The 23,382-nt window shown below is 41.6% G+C and overlaps 1 protein-coding gene and 1 pseudogene across 1 annotated transcript; one reads left to right on the top strand and one right to left on the bottom strand.

Annotated features, from left to right (window-relative positions):
* Window positions 1-1,005: 1,005 nt before the first annotated feature.
* Window positions 1,006-3,865, bottom strand: LOC127339944 (uncharacterized; annotated as a pseudogene).
* A 6,888-nt stretch (window positions 3,866-10,753) lies between these two features.
* Window positions 10,754-13,213, top strand: LOC127344064 (probable indole-3-acetic acid-amido synthetase GH3.1). Its single transcript, XM_051370283.1, has 3 exons — window positions 10,754-11,210; window positions 11,305-12,206; window positions 12,332-13,213. Exons 1-3 carry the CDS (start codon window positions 10,882-10,884, stop codon window positions 12,937-12,939), a joined length of 1,839 nt encoding a protein of 612 aa, XP_051226243.1. The 5' UTR covers window positions 10,754-10,881; the 3' UTR covers window positions 12,940-13,213.
* The last annotated feature ends 10,169 nt before the right edge of the window (window positions 13,214-23,382 follow it).

The following is a 23,382-nucleotide window of genomic DNA, read 5'->3' as shown; positions in this document are numbered from 1 at the left end:
AGGGCATTAGACCCTGAAACCAGCTAATAAATATCCCACATCTAGTTTTTACAATGATCTAAACACACTTCAATTGTAACAATAAAATTAATACGATTTTTTTTTAGTAGAGGGAATATGCGTAATTCATTGGTGAAAACTATTATTAAACTCTTCCTTATTATTAAAAGGTGTATTGTATCTCCCTGAAAATTAATGGGAACCTAAGATGCTTTGGATCATTTCCAACATAAGGACAATGACGCAAAACATCTTCGGTTTAGTCGGAAGAAGTGTTGTTTTGTTCACAACATAGAAATAGTTTTTCTAACTCAGACTCCTGAGATAGTCTCAATCGATTTAAAAAGTACAGCTACACAGCTTATTGAAAAGTCCGATCTGTATTTTATAGTATTATTTTTGAAAAAAAATAACAATGTGCATTTTTCGCAATGAGCAGTTTCTGTCAGTGTGGGTGTGCAACCTTGCATCGATCAACTGATCCATCAATTTTGCAGGTTCAGAAAGGCCTCAATAAAGGTAGTGGCTCCTGCCAGGGAGTGTTGCTAGCTGGTGCCTTCAATTATGGGTCCGAATCCATGCATCTCGTGTTTGCTCTCAATTATAGGGCGCAAAAAGAATATGCAATGATTCGCGACGTTGTAATTTCTAGACGATACCATCGATATGATTTTAAATATCGCCTGGCCCTCGATCCCATGATTGCACTAGCTAGCCGGTGTTCTTTTGTAGAGTATGCTACTCCCAGTCTCCCCCGTGGAGCATTGTACTTAAAAGTCCTAAACCACCTTACCCGCCATTATAACTCACCATTTGTGCGGCAAAAGAAAGCATGGACCGACGATCAGCCTAAACTAGCTATCAGCGAAAGTAACCCAGTGATAGCAGCTGCATTAGCCCCTAAAAGACTGCCTGTTCAATCAAGAACTTCATGTTGGACCAAGCTAAATGTACTTTCTAGGCAAACTAACTGAAGATCTTTTGAAACTACCCAAGTTGTCTTGGCTATCTATCAGCATTGCGAAACCCATAAGCCTTGCTGAGCGCCTCAGAATCTGCAGACTGCAGCTCTATGTCGCTAGCTACAGAGAGGCGTGGAAGGATGGGAATCACAAAGGATAGATACCTAGTGACACCTTTTTTGTTGTTGAGCCTGCATGGTTTATTTTGCCCTTGCTGTTCTTCCCTTGTTCTTTCTGGATTCAGGCCCAACACCAAGATAATGCTCGGGTTGCGGTACAACCAACCACGCCTACCTGTATTCCGATCGAGTAGAGTCGTTTCTCCTTTGCTGAACAGGGGCACATGAGGTGCCTGCATGGAAGAAGCAACAACGTACGCGTGGGCAACATGGTACTGTACTGTGTAACCGCCCGCTCTCTGGTTGCTTCATTGGGAGAGAAAGCTAGGCGAGCAATGGAGAGCTTGCTAGCCAGAATTGGAACTCGAATGCAATCTATCTCGCCAATTTATGGCACGGCCGGGACTTGATCAGAGGCTGTTTAGACAGGTGCATGTTCCGCTAACCAAAAGGGGGATCAATAATAGTTTTTGCATTGCTAAAAATATAATGGTTTTATATCCATATGGCCCAAAGTTAAGCACTCACACCAACTCAAATTTGTACTTATATTTTTCACGACCCATGCTAACCATTTCCAACCAGATTTGTAATGTTATTAGAGGGATTATACTGAAGGTCATATGTACAATGCGCCAAACCACCTTTGCTAAAACACATGATATGAATTAATGGTGTATTGATTCATCTTGCCAATTCCATTTAGCTAGGTTATCTTTTATGAAAAGCACTATGCAATGCAAGAATCACATAAATATTTTAATTTATAGTGGTAATTTCTTTTTCTAAATGTATTTAGGGAGAAACCTTGTATGATCATTCATGTAATCTAGATTCAATGATAGTGAGCCAACCAGCTCTGGTTCGTTCACTAACCTTAGCTTCCAAAACAAAGACATCAGGTTACGCGGCGTCTGCGGTGCTCTCTTTAATCCCGGTGCGTATTTCCAACCGCGACCTAAAGTCAAACGTTCAGTTTCCCGCGGAGCCCGATCGCACGTCGCCATTACTGGCCCAGTGTTCATCTTCCTCTTCCCATTGCTTTATAAACTCACCATTTTCTTCACCATTGCCACACACACTCTCTCCATCCGGCCTCCTCTCCTCATCCACCATTTGCAACTTGCCACGATCATCCGACCCTCTCTTCGTCGATGGAGCACCTCGTGCGCGATCCGGCTCATCGGACACGGGTGTACTACATCAAGCCCGAAGGGATAGAGGCGGTGTTCAAGGTCACGGTCACGCTCCGCGCAAGAATGGTGGAGAAGTAGATCCGTCGCATGAAGAGGAACTTCCTCGACACCGCAACGACCAAGTGCGTCGGTTGGACTGCGAGTTCACCAATCCCCGCAAGAAGAAGGCCGGTGAGGAGCAGCGTGCCGCCGTCCTTCAACTCTCGGTGGCGTCCGAGACGTTGGTTTTCCAGATGATTCATGCCGATATAAAAGTGCCACAGGTGCTAAAGGATTTTTTGGAGGACGGGAACATCAGATTCTGCGGTGCCGCTATCGGCAATGATTTGAAGAAGCTAAGACTCGAGGGCATTCACATCACTTCACTTCTTCTTATGACCTCCAGAAGGTAGTCCCGAACCCCACCAACAAGACCACTCCAAGTCTATATGATTTGGCGAACCATACCATTGGGACAAACCTTGAGCAGAAGAAGAAGTACGACCACAAGAAGAAGATGGACGTCGCCACGCAAGAAAAAGAAGATGAGCTCATTTTTGGATGGGCCAACTATCCATTGAGCTACGAGCAAGTGCACTATGCAGCACTAGACGCTCACTTGAGTTTCGAGATTGCTAGGAAGTATTGGATGCTAGTTGGCTACTAGCCATGTTCATCATCTCAATATTTAGAGATGATGAGTAGTGGTGGTCTTCTATATTAATTTGTATGAACTATGAATCGATGATTTCAATATATATGAACTATGTTTCTTTCATATATATGAACTATGTGCCTTTTCTTATATATATGAACTATGTGTCTTTCAATATATATGAACTATGTGTCTTTCATATATATGAACTATGTGTCTTGTGTCAGTGCTTGCTTGCAGCACAGCGTGCCTGCTTGGTTGCTGCTGAGCGCAGTCCTTTTACCATGTGGGAATTAGCCAAATGTATTCACTAAACCAAGTCCAATTTAGAAATTTAACCGTCATGATAATTATGCACTGAAGATGGAGATCTTTATCAAATTGTTTCCTTCAAAATGTAGTTGATCCCACTTGAATCGCCGATATAGTAGGGGCACCGAGCGCACTTGTACTGCGCCACTAGCCAAACATACAGGGGAGCTCCCCGGGGAGGACGAGGCGAACGGAGGTCTGGATCTCCCTGAGGTGATGGTGGGCTTCTGTTGTAGTGCGCGAGCTCGGCCGACTCCCCTGCCAGCTTCTCGAAAATATCGTTGATGAAGGAGTTCATGATGGACATGGCCTTGGAGGAGATGCTGATGTCGGGGTGGACCTGCTTGAGCAACTTGAAGATGTATATCTTGTACGTCTCCATGCTCTTCTTGTTCTTCTCCACGGGATTGTTCGCCGCCGGCTTCTTCTTCACGGGCTTCTTCGCCGCCTGCTTCTTCTCCACGGGCTTCTTTCCCGACGGCTTCTTCTCCACGGGCTTCTTCGCCGCTGGCTTCTTCTCAGCCTAGGAGCCTTCGTGGCTGGCTCCGGCGCCGGCTCCTCCTCCACGAGCTTCTTCGCCGCCGGCTTTTTCTCGTCCTTGGGCGCCTTCGCGGCTGGCTCCGGCACCGGCTCCTCCTCCATGGGCTTCTTATTATAATGTTTTTGATAATAATAATAATAATAAATTAATAAATACATAATTATTTCATATTCAAATCACTCATATTTTTCTAATAATAAATCATATATTATTTGTCCAATTCCGGTATACAGATTTCAAGATATTAATTATTTGGCAATATTATATGAATAATGCATATATTATTTGATAATAATAAACTAATAAATACATAATTATTTCAAATTCAAATCACTCACATTTTTCTAATAAATCATATATTATTTGTCCAATTCCGGTTTAGAGATTTCAATATATTAATTATTTGGCAATATTATATGAATAATGCATATATTATTTGATAATAATAATAATAAATTAATAAATACATAATTATTTCATATTCAAATCACTCACATTTTTCTAATAATAAATCTTATATTATTTGTCCAATTCCGGTTTACAGATTTGAAGATTTAAATTATATGGAAATATTATATGAATAATGAAAATATTATTTGATAATAATAATAAATTAATAAATACATAATTATTTCATATTCGAATCATTCACATTTTTCTAATAATAAATGATATATTATATGTCTAATTCTGGTTTGCAAATTTCAAGATATTAATTATTTGGTAATATTATATGAATAATGCATATATTATTTGATAATAATAATAAATTAAAAAATTAATAATTATTTCATGTTCAAATCACTCACATTTTTCTAATAATAAATCATATATTATTTATCCAATTCCGGTTTACAGATTTCAAGATATTAATTATTTGGCAATATTATATGAATAATGCATATATTATTTGATAATAACAATAAATTAATAAATACATAATTATTTCATATTCAAATCACTCACATTTTATAATAGTAAATCATATATTATTTGTCCAATTCCGGTTCACAGATTTCAAGATATTAATTATTTGGCAATATTATATGAATAATGCATATATTATTTGATAATAATAATAATAAATAAATAAATACATAATTATTTCATATTCAAATCACTCACATTTTTCTAATAATAAATCATATATTATTTGTCCAATTCAGGTTTACAGATTTCAAGATATTAATTATTTGGCAATATTATATGAATAATGCATATATTATTTGATAATAATAATAATAAATTAAGAAATACATAATTATTTTATATTTGAATCCCTCACATTTTTCTAATAATAAATCATATATTATTTGTCCGAAATGTGACACTATGGCGTAAGAGTTAATAGAATTGTGACACAATGGTATAAGAGTTAATAGAATCGATATGGTAGTATTTACAACAAGGTACAATCACATTCGCGGGAGCGTAGTACGAAAGAACCAAGAAGTTAAGCATGCTGAGGGTGGAGTAGTGTCCGGATGGGTGACTGACCCATAAGTGTTGACCAAGTCTACAAGTGTAATTAGTATTAAAAATGGTCCAAGTGAGAGAGTAACAAGTCAAAGAAAAAAAATTAAAAAATGAAATTAAAAATGAAAAACATAATTACTGAAAATAATATCTAGCCGCGGTTGGAGTTACGGGCCGGGACTGAAGGTTCTCCAGCCCAAACCCTGTGACGCGGCCACGTCGATTGCCATTAGTCCCGGTTGGTAATTGGGCTGCGACTAAAGACCTCCCTTTTAGTCCCGCCTAATTAGTCGTGGTTGGCCAACGGGGACCAAAGGCCCTTACGGTGCGGGACTGGAGGCCCTGTCCCTACTAGTGAAAGACCCGCATTGGAATAAATAACCATTTACTTTCGTAAGACCTTTTCATGAAGGAGAGTCTGGGGATTTTGCCTTTACTTGAGACAAAGATTTGCTATGAAGATATTTATTTTTTATTAACTCTTGACATACTCCTTGTTCGGTTAAGAGTTTAAAGAGCCATTTTCTCAGTAAAAACTTACTTATTTTTAATCTCTAATACCTCTAGACCAAGCCCACCTTTGTCTTTAGATCTACAAACGATGTTCCACTGAGATAGTATATACTTCATCTTATGACCATCACTTTGCTAGAAAAACCTTTATCGAAAGAAATTCAATCTTTTTCTTACCCCTTTTGATATTTAAAAGAATGGTAGCATAAACCACAGAAGACTAGTTAAAACTGAATTTATTAGAACTAGACGATCTCCATAAGAGAGTAATTTACCTGCCAACTTGTAAGCTTTTTCTTTAAACGGCCTTCTAGCCGTTTCTATTCACCGTTATTTAGCTTACGGTAGTGAATAGGGATTCCCAGAGATATCTAAAAGGGAGTGATCTTGAATATATATATTGATCCTCTACATCCTTTGCCTATCCAAAACAAAATACTTTGCTCTTTTGGAAGTTAATTTTTAGTCTTGGTAGTTGTTAAAAAAATACGCAAACTCAATTTCATATTGATTCCTTTTCTATATTGTTTACCATAAAGATGATTGTATCATCTGCATACAACAAGATTAAATCCCCCTTCAAGTAAATGAGGTATGAGACCATCTACCTAACCATTTTCCTTCGCTCTTGCAAGTAAAATTGCTAACATGCATGTGACTAGATAAAATAAAATAGGTGATAGTGGATCACCTTGTCTCTCAATCCTTTTGAGTCTAAAGGTAATGACATATATCGTTTACCCTAATACCAATACTCCCCGGCTTATAAAATGATCTATCCATTGCCATCATTTAGGAAGGAAGCCCTTCATACATGTTACTTGCTGTAGAAAAAGGCCACTGAACTTTATTGTAGGTTCTTTTTTCTAAATGTATTTTAATCAAAACCACATCCATTTTCTTCCCATTTCCTTCTTCTTCTTCCCATGAAAGTTGTTTGAGCCAGTCTAATTACTAAATGTGCCATAGTTACGCGGTTAGTTCTGACTTTTGTGAAAATTTGAAAGCATTCAGGAAACAAACCAGTCTCTATTGCCGAATGAACTGTATTTTTCTCTTGCTGAAATTTTGCAAACATATTCATCAAATCATAGTGCTATAGTTTATGAAAGAGTGATAATTCCCCGTGCTGAAATAATCTTCCAAAAAGATCCGTTAACTAAATCAGCTATCAGTGGTGAGGTGATTATTGGCGACATGCATCTTGGAGTCAAAGGCAACAATATCTTTGTTCTTGGTTCTTACCCGCTTTGTGTTGTGGGTCGGTTGGCCGTCTGATCCCGCTGTCTCCGGCCATATCTTTGGACAGGGATGTGCCTGCCAATCTTGCTGATCCTGAGAACGATCACGCTCATCCCGCTAGTCTCGCCGATCAAGAACAGGTGGCGAAGCGTGAACTAGAAGAGATCGATCACATGCATGGCGGCGTCCGATCGACAGGGTGAAGAAACGCCTTGGGGCCGTGCGCACACGGCCAGGTCGTTTGAGACGGGGCGATCGATCGTCGCCGGGAAGCGGTGCAGCTGCCGGCCTTTCCAGCGGCACGTCCGCCATGAGAAGCAACTCGCCCACGCGCCGTGTCGGCCGCGCGAGCGTCCGTAGCTCGTTCTTGCCCTGGGTTCTCAAGTACTCGTAATATATATTTTTTTCTTGGGCAAAGAGAGGAACAGATCCCGCGAGGCCAAGTGGTGCCGAGAATCCAATAGAAAAACGGTGGGAACTTTTTGTTACCGCCGGGGGAAGCAAGAACGCAAGATTCAGCTTTGCGGATTTTGTTTCGATGAATTGCTCAATGATCCTTTTTTCATAAACTCCCTCCATCTTAAATATAATAAACCCCCTCCATCTTAAATATAAAGCCACTAATAAAATACTTTTTGCATCTTTATAAGGTTATATTATTAAGACAAAACTAGAAAAAAATGATTACATTTCTAGCTCGTAGAATTGTGCTCCTTAATACATACTCCCTCCACCAGAAAATAACTCTTCTCATTAATTACTCTAAGCATCAATAGTTTCAGCGATACTGTAAAATAGACCATGCATTAGAGGAGAGAGTACAATAAATGAGAGGGCTTATAATATCCAGTAATTTTAAAAAGCTCTCAAGCCTTATAATCCCTAAAGCAGGGAGTACCTTGCATATAGCGTAATATATGTATAGCGCGATATTGTCGAGAACACGAGAGTATTTTCACATAATTAATCGTGTTATTTATTAACTCATTGTGTTATCTTGCTAATTGAAATATGATTTTGTGGCCTAAATTGATAAAGTTGCGTGTAGACAATCACATACCAGATACCTATTTCATAATGAGAATATATGTTTTTGCTAGTTCTAGGTTGATCTAAATTAAGTGAGTTCAGGCCGACTCTAGAACCATTCGATTTGCATCGTTACTCGCGTACATGAGAATGTGTAATTGCACATGGTGTGCAATCGTACATGGTGCAATCGCACATCTTTTACTAGTGACACATGAATTTTACATGAAATTGATGACATCATCTTATCTGTAATTTATGTTAGTTATCGGTCGATTAAGAACTAGCCATGTTGGAAATATTACTGAATGTGGATTGTCTTGAGCTCATTAACCTCGAGCTCATATGGGTTCTTTTATTGTTGCCTAGGGATATTTATGTACTGGATGGCAAGGAGAGTAAACTTGCTACACAAAGGAGTGCAGATCTCAGCTAACAGCCGAAGAGCATACGTAATGCACATTAGCCTTCCCTTATTGTTATGTCATAATTTTGTTTAGTTGGAAAAGAGGTAATTAAGAAAGAGAAGGTTATCTTTCTTAACTAAGGGATGAATTCTTACGAAATAAGAGAAGTTTATTTTCTCCATTGTCATTTATCTTCCCTTAGCAACGCAATTTCCTACCCGAATTTAATTAATTTTTATTTATTGTAAGAGATAATGCAACATACCACTTATATATCTAGTCTTCTCTAAATGATGTGGACTGCTAAGAGAATGCATACCTTCTCTAGCATTTTACATGTCCTAATATACTAGTCCACTAGGCCATAAAAACTCCAAAAAATTCAACCTCCCAAAAAATCTATGTTAATTTGTGGCATAGAGATAAGATGATCGATGCACGTCTATGATGTCATAAATTTTTGAATCCAGATTCTGCCTGTGGAAAATTAGGTTCTTAATAGTACAAAATTATAAGCGAACAAGTAATACTCCCACCTCTTGAATACCACTCCACTATCAAAATATATTTTGCATTTATACAAGACCAATAACACTAAGTGAGAAAGTTCGATTAGATCTTTTACCTTATAACATGGTGCTCATTCATGTGAATGTCGCATGCATCCATAGAGAAAGGGACACCACGTGCAATATGTTTAATTAGCACGTAACACGAGAGTATTTCCACATAATTAATCGTTTGCTATTTATTAGTTGGCTTTGTTATCTTGCATTTATTGGAGTAACTGGAATACGAATTTGTGGGATTGTATATACAAGAATTGAGGAGTATCTTTCTAGCTCTGTTATTAAATAAAATAAATCTTATTAGTCCCTCTATATCTCAATGTATCGTGTGTGTGCACACGTGCGTGTGTGTATGTGGTGTGTGTGTGTGTGTTTGTTTGTTGTTTGTGTGTGTATGTGTGGGTACGTGCGCGCGCGCATGTGTGTGTGTGTGTGTGTGCATGTGTGTTTGTGTGTGTGTGTGTGTGTGTGTGCGTGGGTGTGTGGTGTGCGGGTTTGTGTGTGTGTGTGTGCGCGCGCGCGTGCGTGTGTGTGTGGGAGGGGGAGGGAGGGAGGGAGGAAGGGAGGAAGATGGAAGGAGAGGGAGACAGATAGAAAGAGAGAGGGGGGAGAGAGAGAGATAGAGGAAGATACATGGAGCGAGAAGGAGATGGAGGGAGGGAGGGAGGGCGTGGGAGTGAGTGAGAGAGGGGGAAGAGGAAGCGAGAGGGACATGGAGGGGAGAGAAAGGGACCAAGAGAGAGGGGGGAGAAGGAGAGAGGGGAGAGGTAGAGGGAGAGAGGGAAGTGGGGACCCGGGGAGGGGGTAGGGGAGACATGGGTGAGAGAGATGGGGAAAGTTGGAGGGAGAGATAGGAAGATGGGGAAGAGATACATGTTGCATGTTTCAATAAATTTCAATTTTCTAAATTGTTCTAAATTTCCACAAATCTCCGTCGACTGAAATTTACCAAAATCCCTACTTCGTCTAATCCATATTATTTTATGCTAAAATGAATGTATCTAAAATTAAAATGTGTCTATATATATATAGATATATATATATATATATATATATATATATATATATATATATATATATATATATATATATATATATATATATATATATATATATATATATATATATATATATATATATATATATATATATATATATATATATATATATTAGCGTCAACTAAAATGGAGTATCATTTTTGTTCTTGAGTCGCTTGGCGCATCTGAATCTAAGAAATCAATGACCTGCGATGCAAATTTTGCATGATGTTAATATATTTTCGGACTCAAATGTTGACTTAGGGGCCCAATGCACTACACCTAATTGTGCTACAACGAGCCTTGCTGAAGGAAATGGTCGATTGGCTCGAAGGACCTGTTAGGATAATACATGTTTGCAATATTTTATGCACCACTAGTGTCATACGTGCACTACGAACACATGCAATACGATGGGCATTTATCTTTCAGGGTCCAGATACAGCTCAGTCCTGAAATTTAGTGTCGATGAGACAGTAAAAAATAATATTAGAACGTGGCGAAAAGACAGTACAGACGCTTATGCTGATCAGCAGACTAGAATTAAAATGTCACGCAAGTGAACATTATCAAATTCATAAAAAAAATTACAGCATGGGTGCAATGTTAGTACTTATAGTAGTAGGCCCAGATGACATAGTGACACAATAGACAGGCCAGTAATGCACTCGATCCCCATCTCACATCCTCCTCTATATAACTCCTCCCACTCGTACTTCTCGCTCACACAAACACGGCCTGCCTATCTTGGGTTAGACAGAACGGAGCTAGTACTACTGCATTCTGACGAGCCAGGGATCGCACAGCGGCGCCAACATACACACTGGGCTCACAGTGCAGTGCCATGCCGGAAGCACCGAGCGCCCAGCCGGTTCCTGCCTCCGGCTACGCCCCCGGGGCGCACCATCAGGCGCTGGAATTCATCGAGCACGTTACAGCCAACGCCGGGAAGGTGCAGCGGCGCGTGCTCGCCGAGATTCTGGCGCAGAACGCGCCGGCCGAGTACCTGCGCCGATACGGCATCCCTTGCAGCTCCCTGGATGCCGTCGACGCCTTCCGCCGCTGCGTCCCGCTTGTGACCTACGAGGACCTCCAGCCGGACATACTCCGAATCGCCAACGGCGACACCTCCCCTATCCTGTCCGGCAAGCCCATCTCCGAGTTCCTCACAAGGTATGCATGACAAGTCCATGCAGGTGTTCATACGCTTATGTGTGCAGATATTAACTTGTTCACTAACGCAATTGGGGTTTTCTTTGTGTGCCAGCTCGGGCACGTCCGGAGGGGAGAGGAAGCTCATGCCGACCATCGCCGACGAGCTGGACAGGCGATCGCTGCTGTACAGCCTACTGATGCCGGTGATGGGCCAGTCGTTGCCCGGACTCGACAAAGGCAAGGCGATGTACCTCCTCTTCGTGAAGGCGGAGGCGCGCACGCCGGGCGGGCTCGCCGCGCGGCCGGTGCTAACTAGCTACTACCGGAGCCGGCAGTTCCTCGACCGGCCGCATGACCCCTACACGTCCTACACGAGCCCCAACGAGGCCATTCTTTGCGTGGACTCCTACCAGAGCATGTACGCCCAGCTGCTCTGCGGCCTCGTGGACCGCGCCGACGTGCTGCGCGTCGGCGCCGTGTTCGCCTCGGGCTTCCTCCGCGCCATCCACTTCCTCCAGAAGCACTGGCCTCGCCTGTGCCACGACATCCGCACCGGCGAGCTCGACAAGGAGATCACCGACCGCTCCGTGCGCGACGCCGTCGGGAAGCTGCTCCGGGCCAACCCGGCCCTCGCCGACGAGATCGAGGCCGAGTGCCTGAAGCCGTCGTGGGAGGGCATCATCCCACGCCTGTGGCCCCGCACCAAGTACATCGACGTGATCGTGACGGGCGCCATGTCGCAGTACATCCCGACGCTGGAGTTCTACGGCGCCGGCCTGCCGCTCACGTGCACCATGTACGCCTCTTCGGAGTGTTACTTCGGCCTCAACCTCAACCCCATGTGCAAGCCCGGCGAGGTCGCTTACACCCTCATCCCCACCATGTGCTACTTCGAGTTCCTCCCCGTCGACCATTGCAGCAACGCCAATGCCGAGCCAAGCCACCGCGACCTCGTCGATCTTGTCGACGTGAAGCTCGGTCACGACTACGAGCTCGTCGTAACCACCTTCTCTGGTGAGAGACTAGCATCTACTCCCTACAAGTTACATACGGAGTAACATAATTTCTCTCTATTCCTCTTGCGGATTTTTTTCCCCTCAAGACTAACGCCATTGGCTATATATGCGCGATTTTGACAGGTTTGTGTCGGTATCGCGTGGGCGACGTGCTGAGGGTGGCAGGGTTCAAGAACGAGGCGCCAATGTTCAGCTTCATGCGGCGGCGGAACGTGGCGCTTAGCATCGACTCCGACAAGACGGACGAGACCGAGCTGCACACGGCGGTGAGCAGCGCGGTGCAGCACCTGGCGCCGTTCGGCGCGTCGCTTGTGGAGTACACCAGCTACGCCGACACGGCCGCCATCCCGGGCCACTACGTGCTGTTCTGGGAGCTGCGCGCCGGCAGCACGGCGGTGCCGGCCTCCGTATTCGAGGAGTGCTGCCTGTCCGTGGAGGAGGCTCTGAACAGCGTGTACCGTCAGTGTCGCGCCTGCGACAGGTCCATCGGCCCCCTCGAGATACGCGTCGTCTCCGAAGGCACCTTCGACAAGCTCATGGACTATGCGCTCAGCCGTGGCGCCTCCATCAACCAGTACAAGGCGCCGCGGTGCGTGCGTCCCGGGCCGGTCATCCAGCTGCTTGACGCGAGGGTGCAGGCCAAGTACTTCAGCCCCAAGTGCCCAAAGTGGAGCCCCGGAAACAAGCAATGGAACAACAGCAAAGAGCTGGTGAGTAATGGAGGTGTCTAGCAAAGCCCCAGCTTATGGGCTGGAGGGATATGCATGGCGCGCATCATGAATTCATGATCGATGTGTTCCAGTAGGGGCTTAAGATATTTCGGATTTCAACTTCTGAGACTGAGGAAATAGTTAAGAAATTATGACTTAATTAGCTAGGGTACCTACGTATGTCTTCTTTTATATTTGTATTTTTTCTCTTTTTGAGTCATCTGTTATGTGGAAGCAGAAGTGCATGTCAATTACTTCTATTAAATCATCACTAAGTACCTATATATCCTTGCTATGGAATGGATTTCTCCTTTAGAAAGAATCTCACATGCTATGCCAAGAATCCACTGAAAATTAAAAGATTATTGCAAAAAAGATGATTTGGGGCCGATATGGAATGGACTTCTCTTTTTCCCCAATTCACATGAATTCAACATAAAAAATAGGTACCAAGAATTAAATTGGTTCTACTTGATTGAGATCTACCTGCGTCATTTTCCTTTTTGACAGGGACTATGGCTGGAGTCCTATATACCTGATCATTTTCATATAAAATCAGAAATACGCACAAAGTGTTGAAGACGGGCACAATGTGGGTGTTGGATATGGGTTGCAAAAATTACTTACCTCGGAGTTTTCACGTGTTTATGGACGCACAAACTGAATATGGATTGGATATCTATGATATATCGAGTTTGTGTTTTTTTTTTTTTACGGATGGCAAGTATTGTGTCTTCGTTGAGAAGACTTTTTTTTTGTTATCTCTTGCTAGATTGCATGGATTCCACCTAATTAGAAGGCGACATGTCATACTTTGCTCCAAGTACAAATGGTACCACAACAAACTTAGCAACTAGGCAAGGCTAGCGCGCTTCCATTCTGAGGTAGGCAACACAAAAATACCTGGCACTTTCTTGCAAGACTCGGGTGGAAATATTAGTGGTGCATTTCTCTAATGGATAAGGTGGTGCTTACACGTACAGCAGCCAAAAAGATTGTGATTGATATACATTACTAGTGCTGCTGGTGGTGCTTACAATGCAGCCAAAAGGACAACGGGCTATACTACCTCCATGATTAATACTCCATTCCAATGAATAAGGCGTATAAATTTAGCCAAAGGTCAACTTCATCTAAGTTTGACCAGTGTTATGGAGAAAAATATGAACATTTACGATATCAAATCAATATTAATAAATTTACTATAAAAATATCATAATATTTTTATCGGTGTTGTAGATGTTTATATTTTCTTCTTATATTTCACCAAACTTTGTACATTGTGGCTAATTTTGACTATTTATAAGGCTTATTCATCTTAAAGGAGGTAGTAGGGAATAGTTCACCACCGGATCTATGGGTTTGCATCAGTAGATTGATCTAAATTCTCTAAGCGCTATCATATCTTTTGAAGCATATGAGCTGCCTACATGATAATGGTCATTATATATCCTTGATGGTGAATCATTGTCCCGTAAGGTAATTTATTCAGCTACAATCTTATTCATATTTATCTTTCATGTATTTGTATACTCATATTTTTACCCTGTGCTTATATATGCTAGACATGATCAGTGTAGTATGCTAGTAAGGTTTTTACCTTTCCTTTGGTTACCTAAGTATTCATCTTGTGACAATCTAGGTGGTCTTGTTTGCTCAAGATAGTATTACTAAATCCACTTCATATCAAGATACTTAAGGCAATACTTTGTTTAGTCTTAAACTTGGTTCAAGAATATATCTTTTCAAGGGAGTATTATTGAGATCTGTTAGAGCATCTATATGTTGGGACGTGATGCACATATGAATGCTTATCAACTACACAATACTACATGATGTCACTTGTTGTATCCATTCTACTTTGTTTAAAGATAGAGATCAAGTAAACCCATCAACCCTGGTTCATTTTAAAGTACAAGAAAAAACTTGATATTTACTTCACTTGCATTTTTATTCTCAACACTTCATTACTTTGAAAATACAAAAATACTTTTCCTACTTTACTTGCTTTATTTATTTAAGTTTTGTATTACTTGCAGCTTGTTTGCCTGACAAACATTTCGGTCGAGTTGGCAACCCAAAACTGTTGCTATTACTTGTCAGTTTGCTTGAAGGGGATTGAAGAAATGACTGAACTTTTTCTTCGGGAGTTCGATATAAACCCTCTAGTCACCCTTGTGGGGAAAATCACCCTTGTTGCATCACACTGCACTTTGAGTCCCAACTAAGGTGGAAAACATGTGTAGTTTTGTTGTCATTAGAACCTCCGGGCCTCATGGGCCCTAGAGGCCAATCTTGGTCCAGCGCCTACTACCTATAAGGCTCTCCCGAGACTAGGCTCATTGTCCCCTAGTAGTCCAAGGTGGTCGGCTAGGGTTGCTAGGCACCTACCTATGGGGAGGTGGCAGCTAGGGGAAGCAAGGGTTGGGGATAGCGGTAGCAAAAAGTAGAGCGGCGACCAAGGGAATGGAATCACCTTAGGGATCTCTCCTCCTCCAAGATGGTCCCCTCCCTTGCCCCAATATAGCCCCTCCTCCTCCAACACACAACAAATAAAGTGGCCTCTCTCTCTCCCCCCCCCCCCATTTTTTCTGAGTTCTCCACAATACGCCAAAAGGCTAGACTAATCTCGTTGTGTGCGCAACACCTTGGATGATGGACCGCTAGGGATCAATCCAATGTATGTGTGCATAACGATGGAGGGATCGACCCATTAGATCCTCGGAGCAAAGGAGAAGAGTAAGTCATCGCGCCCGGGAGGGATACGCCTAACTGCTGGGATGACCGCGTTATGAGTTGTCGTAGAGCTCTTCCATGTTCACTCGGTGAGAACTTTACAAATTCCATCCTTTTACTTGCATCTTCATAGGTATGATCTTGGCGTGTAGGTCAGAAATATTTGTTGTTTGTCTTCATAAGGTGATTGGTTGACTTTGAGGGGAGTCCAGCCCAGGACCCCTCCTCTCCACACTTACTTAGGGAGGGAGCCTGAGTTTTGCAAAAATCCTCCATGCCTTGCCGCATGGATAAGGTACGGCTCCGTTGACCCCCAAGCTGAGGTGCCCCCTCCATGTTAGTAACCTCTAAGCTCTTATCCAAAACTCTAGAATATTTCGGAACCTTACAACATATTGTAGTATCTTTTGGTACCTACCATATATGTACATAATCATTCTGGTAGCTTCTAATATCATTCTAGACACTTCCGGGATCATCTGGGACCTCTCAAAGTCATTCTTATATATATGTGGACACGTCCAGATTATCTTCCGTGAAAATAACCAATGACATGCTCTTCATAGCCCTAAGACTCTCACACATAACAGAAAGATTTTATCATGTGAACCTTCTTGTACGTGAACATCTTGTATTTCTTCTCAGTGCTTTACATAAACCCCGGTGAAAATGTTACATTACCCTCGTTGCACGGCAAGTACTCTTTTACGTTTACCATATTATGGATGAAATACAAGAATGTATGGATATACCTGTCAGTTTCTTGGGCGACGCATTGTAAAAGTCCCATCAAAATTATTTTACCCAGTGGATCTACCCTTCGTGGTGGCCAGCAAGGATGGTGTATACTATTCCGCTGTGATATTATCGAGACCAACACATAATTGTGGCACGATGGGTAGAAGGAAAGAGTGTTTGTTCGTTGATGTTGTGGTTGAATGGCAGTAGGTACAGTTTAAGGCGTCGTGGATTCTTTGGACCCACTGATGTCTACGTTCCCCCTCCTTTTCCTGTAGACAGTGTTGGGCCTCCAAGAGCAGAGGTTTGTAGAACAGCAGCAAGTTTTCCCTTAAGTGGATCACCCAAGGTTTATCGAACTCAGGGAGGAAGAGGTCAAAGATATCCCTCTCATGCAACCCTGCAACCACAAAGCAAGAAGTCTCTTGTGTCCCCAACACACCTAATAGGTGCACTAGTTCGGCGAAGAGATAGTGAAATACAGGTGGTATGAATAAGTATGAGCAGTAGCAGCGGTGCCAGAAAATAGCTTGCTGGCGTGTAGTTGATGGTGGTAGTATTGCAGCAGCAGTAGTAACACAGTGAAACAGTAAACAAGCAGTAGTAACGCAGCAGTATTTAGGAACAAGGCCTAGGGATTAGACTTTCACTAGTGGACACTCTCAACATTGATCACATAACAGAATAGATAAATGCATACTCTACACTTTTGTTGGATGATGAACACATTGCGTAGGATTACACGAACCCTCAATGCCGGAGTTAACAAGCTCCACAATTACTGTTCATATTTTAGTAACCTTGTAGTGTAAGATAGATCAATAGACTAAACCAAGTACTAACATAGCATGCACACTGTCACCTTCATGCATATGTAGGAGGAATAGATCACATCAATATTATCATAGCAATAGTTAACTTCGCAATCTACAAGAGATCATGATCATAGCATAAACCAAGTACTAACACGGTGCACACACTGTCACCTTTACACACGTGCAGGAGGAATAAAACTACTTTAATAACATTGCTAGAGTAGCACATAGATAAATTGTGATACAAACTCATATGAATCTCAATCATGTAAGGCAGCTCATGAGATTATTGTATTGAGGTACATGGGAGAGATGAACCACATAGCTACCGGTACAGCCCCGAGCCTTGATGGAGAACTACTCCCTCCTCATGGGAGCAGCAGCGGTGATGAAGATGGCGGTGGAGATGGCAGCGGTGTCGATGGAGAAGCCTTCCGGGGGCACTTCCCCGCTCCGGCAGCGTGCCGGAACAGAGACTCCTGTCCCCCAGATCTTGGCGTCGCGATGGCGGTGGCTCTGGAAGGTTTCTATAGTTTTCGCCAATCGTATCAGGGTTTTCGATCCAGGGGCTTTAAATAGGCGAAGAGGCGGCGCAGGAGGGTCGAAGGGGTGCCCACACCATAGGGTGGCGCGGGCCCCCCCTGGCCGCGCCGGCCTAGGGTTTGGTGGGCCTGTGCCCCCTCCCTGGTGCTTCTCGTGTGTTCTGGATGCTTCCGGTGAAAATAGGAACCTGGGCGTTGATTTCGTCCGATTCCGAGAATATTTCGTTACTAGGATTTCTGAAACCAAAAACAGCAGAAAACAGGAACTGGCACTTCGGCATCTTGTTAATAGGTTAGTTCCAGAAAATGCACGAATATGACATAAAGTGTGCATATAACATGTAGAAATCATCAATAATGTGGCATGGAACATAAGAAATTATTCATACGTCGGAGACGTATCAGCATCCCCAAGCTTAGTTCTGCTCGTCCCGAGCAGGTAAAACGATAACACAGATAATTTCTGGAGTGACATGCCATCATAAACTTGATCATACTATTGTAAACACATGTAACGAATGCAGCAATCCAAGACAATGGTAATGACATGAGTAAACAAATGAATCATAAAGCAAAGACTTTTCATGAATAGCACTTTCAAGACAAGCATAAATAAGTCTTGCATAAGAGTTAACTCATAAAGCAATAATTCAAAGTAAAAGCATTGAAGCAACACAAAAGAAGATTAAGTTTCAGCGGTTGCTTTCAACTTATAACATGTATATCTCATGGATATTGTCAACATAGAGTAATATAACAAGTGCAATAAGCAAATATGTAGGAATCAATGCACAGTTCACACAAGTGTTTGCTTCTTGAGGTGGAGAGAAATAGGTGAACTGACTCAACATTGAAAGTAAAAGAATGGTCCTCCATAGAGGAAAAGCATCGATTGCTATATTTGTGCTAGAGCTTTGATTTTGAAAACATGAAACAATTTTGTCAACGGTAGTAATAAAGCATATGCATCATGTAAATTATATCTTATAAGTTGCAAGCCTCATGCATAGTGTACTAATAGTGCCCGCACCTTGTCCTAATTAGCTTGGACTACCTGGATTATCACCGCAATACATATGCTTTAACCAAGTATCACAAAGGGGTACCTCTATGCCGCCTGTACAAAGGTCTAAGGAGAAAGCTCGCATTTGGATTTCTCGCTTTTGATTATTCTCAACTTAGACATCCATACCGGGACAACATAGACAACAGATAATGGACTCCTCTTTTAATGCTTTAAGCATTCAACAACAATTAATTCTTTTCTCATTAGAGATTTGAGGATGTTTGTCCAAAACTGAAACTTCCACCATGGATCATGGCTTTAGTTAGCGGCCCAATGTTCTTCTCTAACAATATGCATGCTCAAACCATTCAACTCAGTGTAGATCGCCCTTACTTCAGACAAGACGAACATGCATAGCAACTCACATGAAATTCAACAATGAAAAGTTGATGGCGTCCCCAGTAAACATGGTTATCGCACAACAAGCAACTTAATAAGAGATAAAGTGCATAATTACATATTCAATACCACAATAGTTTTTAAGCTATTTGTCCCATGAGCTATATATTGCAAAGGTGAATGATGGAATTTTAAAGGTAGCACTCAAGCAATTTACTTTGGAATGGCGGAAAATACCATGTAGTAGGTAGGTGTGGTGGACACAAATGGCATAGTGGTTGGCTCAAGTATTTTGGATGCATGAGAAGTATTCCCTCTCGATACAAGGTTTAGGCTAGCAAGGCTTATTTGAAACAAACACAAGGATGAACCGGTGCAGCAAAACTCACATAAAAGACATATTGAAAACATTATAAGACTCTACACCGTCTTCCTTGTTGTTCAAACTCAATACTAGAAATTATCTAGACCTTAGAAAAACCAAATATGCAAACCAAATTTTAGCATGCTCTATGTATTTCTTCATTAATTGGTGCAAAGCATATGATGCAAGAGCTTAATCATGAGCACAACAATTGCCAAGTATCACATTACCCAAGACATTAATAGCAATTACTACATGTATCATTTTCCAATTCCAACCATATAACAATTTAACGAAGAAGAAACTTCGCCATGAATACTATGAGTAGAAACCAAGGACATATTTGTCCATATGCTACAGCGGAGCGTGTCTCTCTCCCACACAAGCATTTATTCAAACAAAACAAAAAACAAAAGCATACAGACGCTCCAAGTAAAGCACATAAGATGTGACCGAATAAAAATATAGTTTCAAGAGAAGGAACCTGATAATTTGTCGATGAAGAAGGAGATGCCTTGGGCATCCCCAAGCTTAGACGCTTGAGTCTTCTTGATATATGCAGGGGTGAACCACCGGGGCATCCCCAAGCTTAGAGCTTTCACTCTTCTTGATCATAGTATATCATCCTCCTCTCTTGACCCTTGAAAACTTCCTTCACACCAAACTTCTCATAAACTTCATTAGAGGGGTTAGTACATAATCAAAAACTCACATGTTCAGAGGTGACACAATCATTCTTAACACTTCTGGACATTGCTCAAAGCTACTGGAGTTTAATGGAACAAAGAAATCCATCCCACATAGCAAAAGAGGCAATGCGAAATAAAAGGCAGAATCTGTCAAAACAGAACAGTCCGTAAAGACGAATTTCTAATAAATACTTCCGTTGCTCAGATCAGAAAACTCAAAACTAATGAAAGTTGCGTACATATCTGAGGAACACGCACGTAAATTGGCATATTTTTCTGATTTTTCTACAGAGATAAAATCCCAGATTCGTGACAGATAGAAATCTGTTTCTGCGCAGAAATCCAAATCTAGTATCAACCTTCGATTAGAGGCTTCACTTGGCACAACAAAATACAAAACTAAGATAAGGAGAGGTTGCTACAGTAGTAAACAACTTCCAAGACACAAAATAAAAACAAAGTACTGTAGCAAAATAACACATGGGTTATCTCCCAAGAAGTTCTTTCTTTATAGCCATTAAGATGGGCTCAGCAGTTTTAATGATGCACTCGCAAGAAATAGTATTTGAAGCAAAAGAGAGCATCAAGAGGCAAATACAAAACAAATTTAAGCCTAACATGCTTCCTATGAAAAGGAATCTTGTAAATAAACAAGTTCAAGAAGCATAATGCAACAAGCATAGAAAGATAAAACAAGTATAGCTTCAAAAATTTCAGCACATAGAGAGGTGTTTTAGTAACATGAAAATTTCTACAACCATATTTTCCTCTCTCATAATAACTTTCAGTAGTGTCATGAGCAAACTCAACAATATAACTATCAAATGAAACATTCTTATCATGAGTCTCATGCATAAAATTATTACACTCCACATAGGCATAATCAATTTTATTAGTAATAGTGGGAGCAAATTCAACAAAGTAGCTATCATTATTATTCTCATCAAGTGTAGGAGGCATAATATAATCACAACAAAATTTACTCTCCATAGTAGGTGGCACCAAAAGACCACTATCATTATAATCATCATAAATAGGAGGTAAAGAATCATCAAAGTAAATTTCCTCCTCAATTCTTGGGGGACTAAAAATATCATGCTCATCAAAGCTAGCTTCCCCAAGCTTAGAATTTTCCATATCATTAGCAACAATGGTGTTCAAAGCGTTCATACTAATATCATTGCTACTAGCATGCAAATAAGATTCCATAGGTTTTTTAATTTTCGCATTAAACCATTCATGTCTTGACTCAGGAAATAGAATAAAAAGCTCACAGATGTTTTCCATTATGCCTTACTAGTGTAAACAAGAAACAAAAAGTTGCAATTGCAGGATCTAAAGGAAATAGCTTCGAGTACTTACGGCGCCGGAGAATAGCTTAGTAGCCGAGATCCGGAGTGTGAGTACCTTTTACCTTTCCTCCCCGGCAACGGCGCCAGAAAATAAGCTTGATGTCTACGTTCCCCCTCCTTTTCCTGTAGACAGTGTTGGGCCTCCAAGAGCAGAGGTTTGTAGAACAGCAGCAAGTTTTCCCTTAAGTGGATCACCCAAGGTTTATCGAACTCAGGGAGGAAGAGGTCAAAGATATCCCTCTCATGCAACCCTGCAACCACAAAGCAAGAAGTCTCTTGTGTCCCCAACACACCTAGTAGGTGCACTAGTTCGGCGAAGAGATAGTGAAATACAGGTGGTATGAATAAGTATGAGCAGTAGCAGCGGTGCCAGAAAATAGCTTGCTGGCGTGTAGTTGATGGTGGTAGTATTGCAGCAGTAGTAACACAGTGAAACAGTAAACAAGCAGTAGTAACGCAGCAGTATTTAGGAACAAGGCCTAGGGATTAGACTTTCACTAGTGGACACTCTCAACATTGATCACATAACAGAATAGATAAATGCATACTCTACACTTTTGTTGGATGATGAACACATTGCGTAGGATTACACGAACCCTCAATGCCGGAGTTAACAAGCTCCACAATTACTGTTCATATTTTAGTAACCTTGTAGTGTAAGATAGATCAACAGACTAAACCAAGTACTAACATAGCATGCACACTGTTGAAAGTGCATGGAGCCCCCATGTGTGGTTTTGGTAATTAATGACAATCCCTATGGACTTATGTTTGCATTAAGTTATATTTGTAGGTGTTATCCATAGGCAATGCTTGAACCATATGGTGATCAAGATGAAGTGCAAGATCAAGATAGATTGCCATGAATAAATGAAGTGCAAGATCAAGATGATCCATCTCGAAGAGATCCTTTGCTTGACTCTTGCCATCCATATGGTGATCATGGATATGTGAAGAAGCGCCGAAGAAGAGCTCTCCCATGGTGGATTATGGGGGAGCAATCCACAAGACTTCGTCAAGCAAGCACAATCAAGAAAGGCGTTCCATCTTGTTGCGATCAAGACCATCATCATCAAGCTCAAGTGGAATGCGCAAGGTTAAGGTTTGCTCTTGATAGGGTTTCTTTCTCACCGGTCTCATGGTGTAGTTGGAGACCGGTTTATAGTTTAGTTGCCGTACTATCAAGAGGGCTCTCGAGTGAGTAACTCGATCGTATCGTTCGGAGAGAGCTCAAACCTTTGCATTCTTGCATCATATTTCTTGGTTGTTGTTTGGATCTTATCCATGTGATGTTTTAGAGCTTGTGCTTACTTCCATAGCAAGTTCTAGTTCATCGAAAACGGATTCCGCATGAATCACTTGTTGCGTTTTCGATATTGGAGTTTTTCTCGGTTTCTCGTATTGAGAGTTTTCACTCTAAAATACATAGAAAAACCTACCCCACTTGTTCTTAAGCTTTTCACTCTTTGTGGGGTAGCTCTTGTCATCTTATTTACAACAAAATTGGTTTCACCCAAATCCGAGTTTCCCAACTCAAGTTGTTGCATTTTCAAGATTGGAGGTTTTACCGGTATGTCTTTTTTAGATAGGTCAAACCTTTCGTCTTTTGTTGCTATTCTACTTTGCTGGACTATGATGTTTCTATGCATATTGTTGTAGAGCTCGTTGTTGTGATTTCAACGAGCCCAAGATCATCGAAATCGGAGTCCGGATGCAAAAGTTCTTAAGGTTTTGGTATGGGGTGTTTAGGTAAAAACGTTTTGTGAGGAGGGACCCTGGCCGGAGCCTCCACCCTGCCCTGGCTGGAGCCTCCACCCAGCCCA

This window comes from Lolium perenne, chromosome 3, assembly GCF_019359855.2.
Source record: "Lolium perenne isolate Kyuss_39 chromosome 3, Kyuss_2.0, whole genome shotgun sequence".
Lineage (NCBI taxonomy): Eukaryota > Viridiplantae > Streptophyta > Magnoliopsida > Poales > Poaceae > Lolium > Lolium perenne.
Note: the sequence above shows the minus strand (reverse complement) of the source record. Positions and strands in the feature narration are given on the sequence as shown.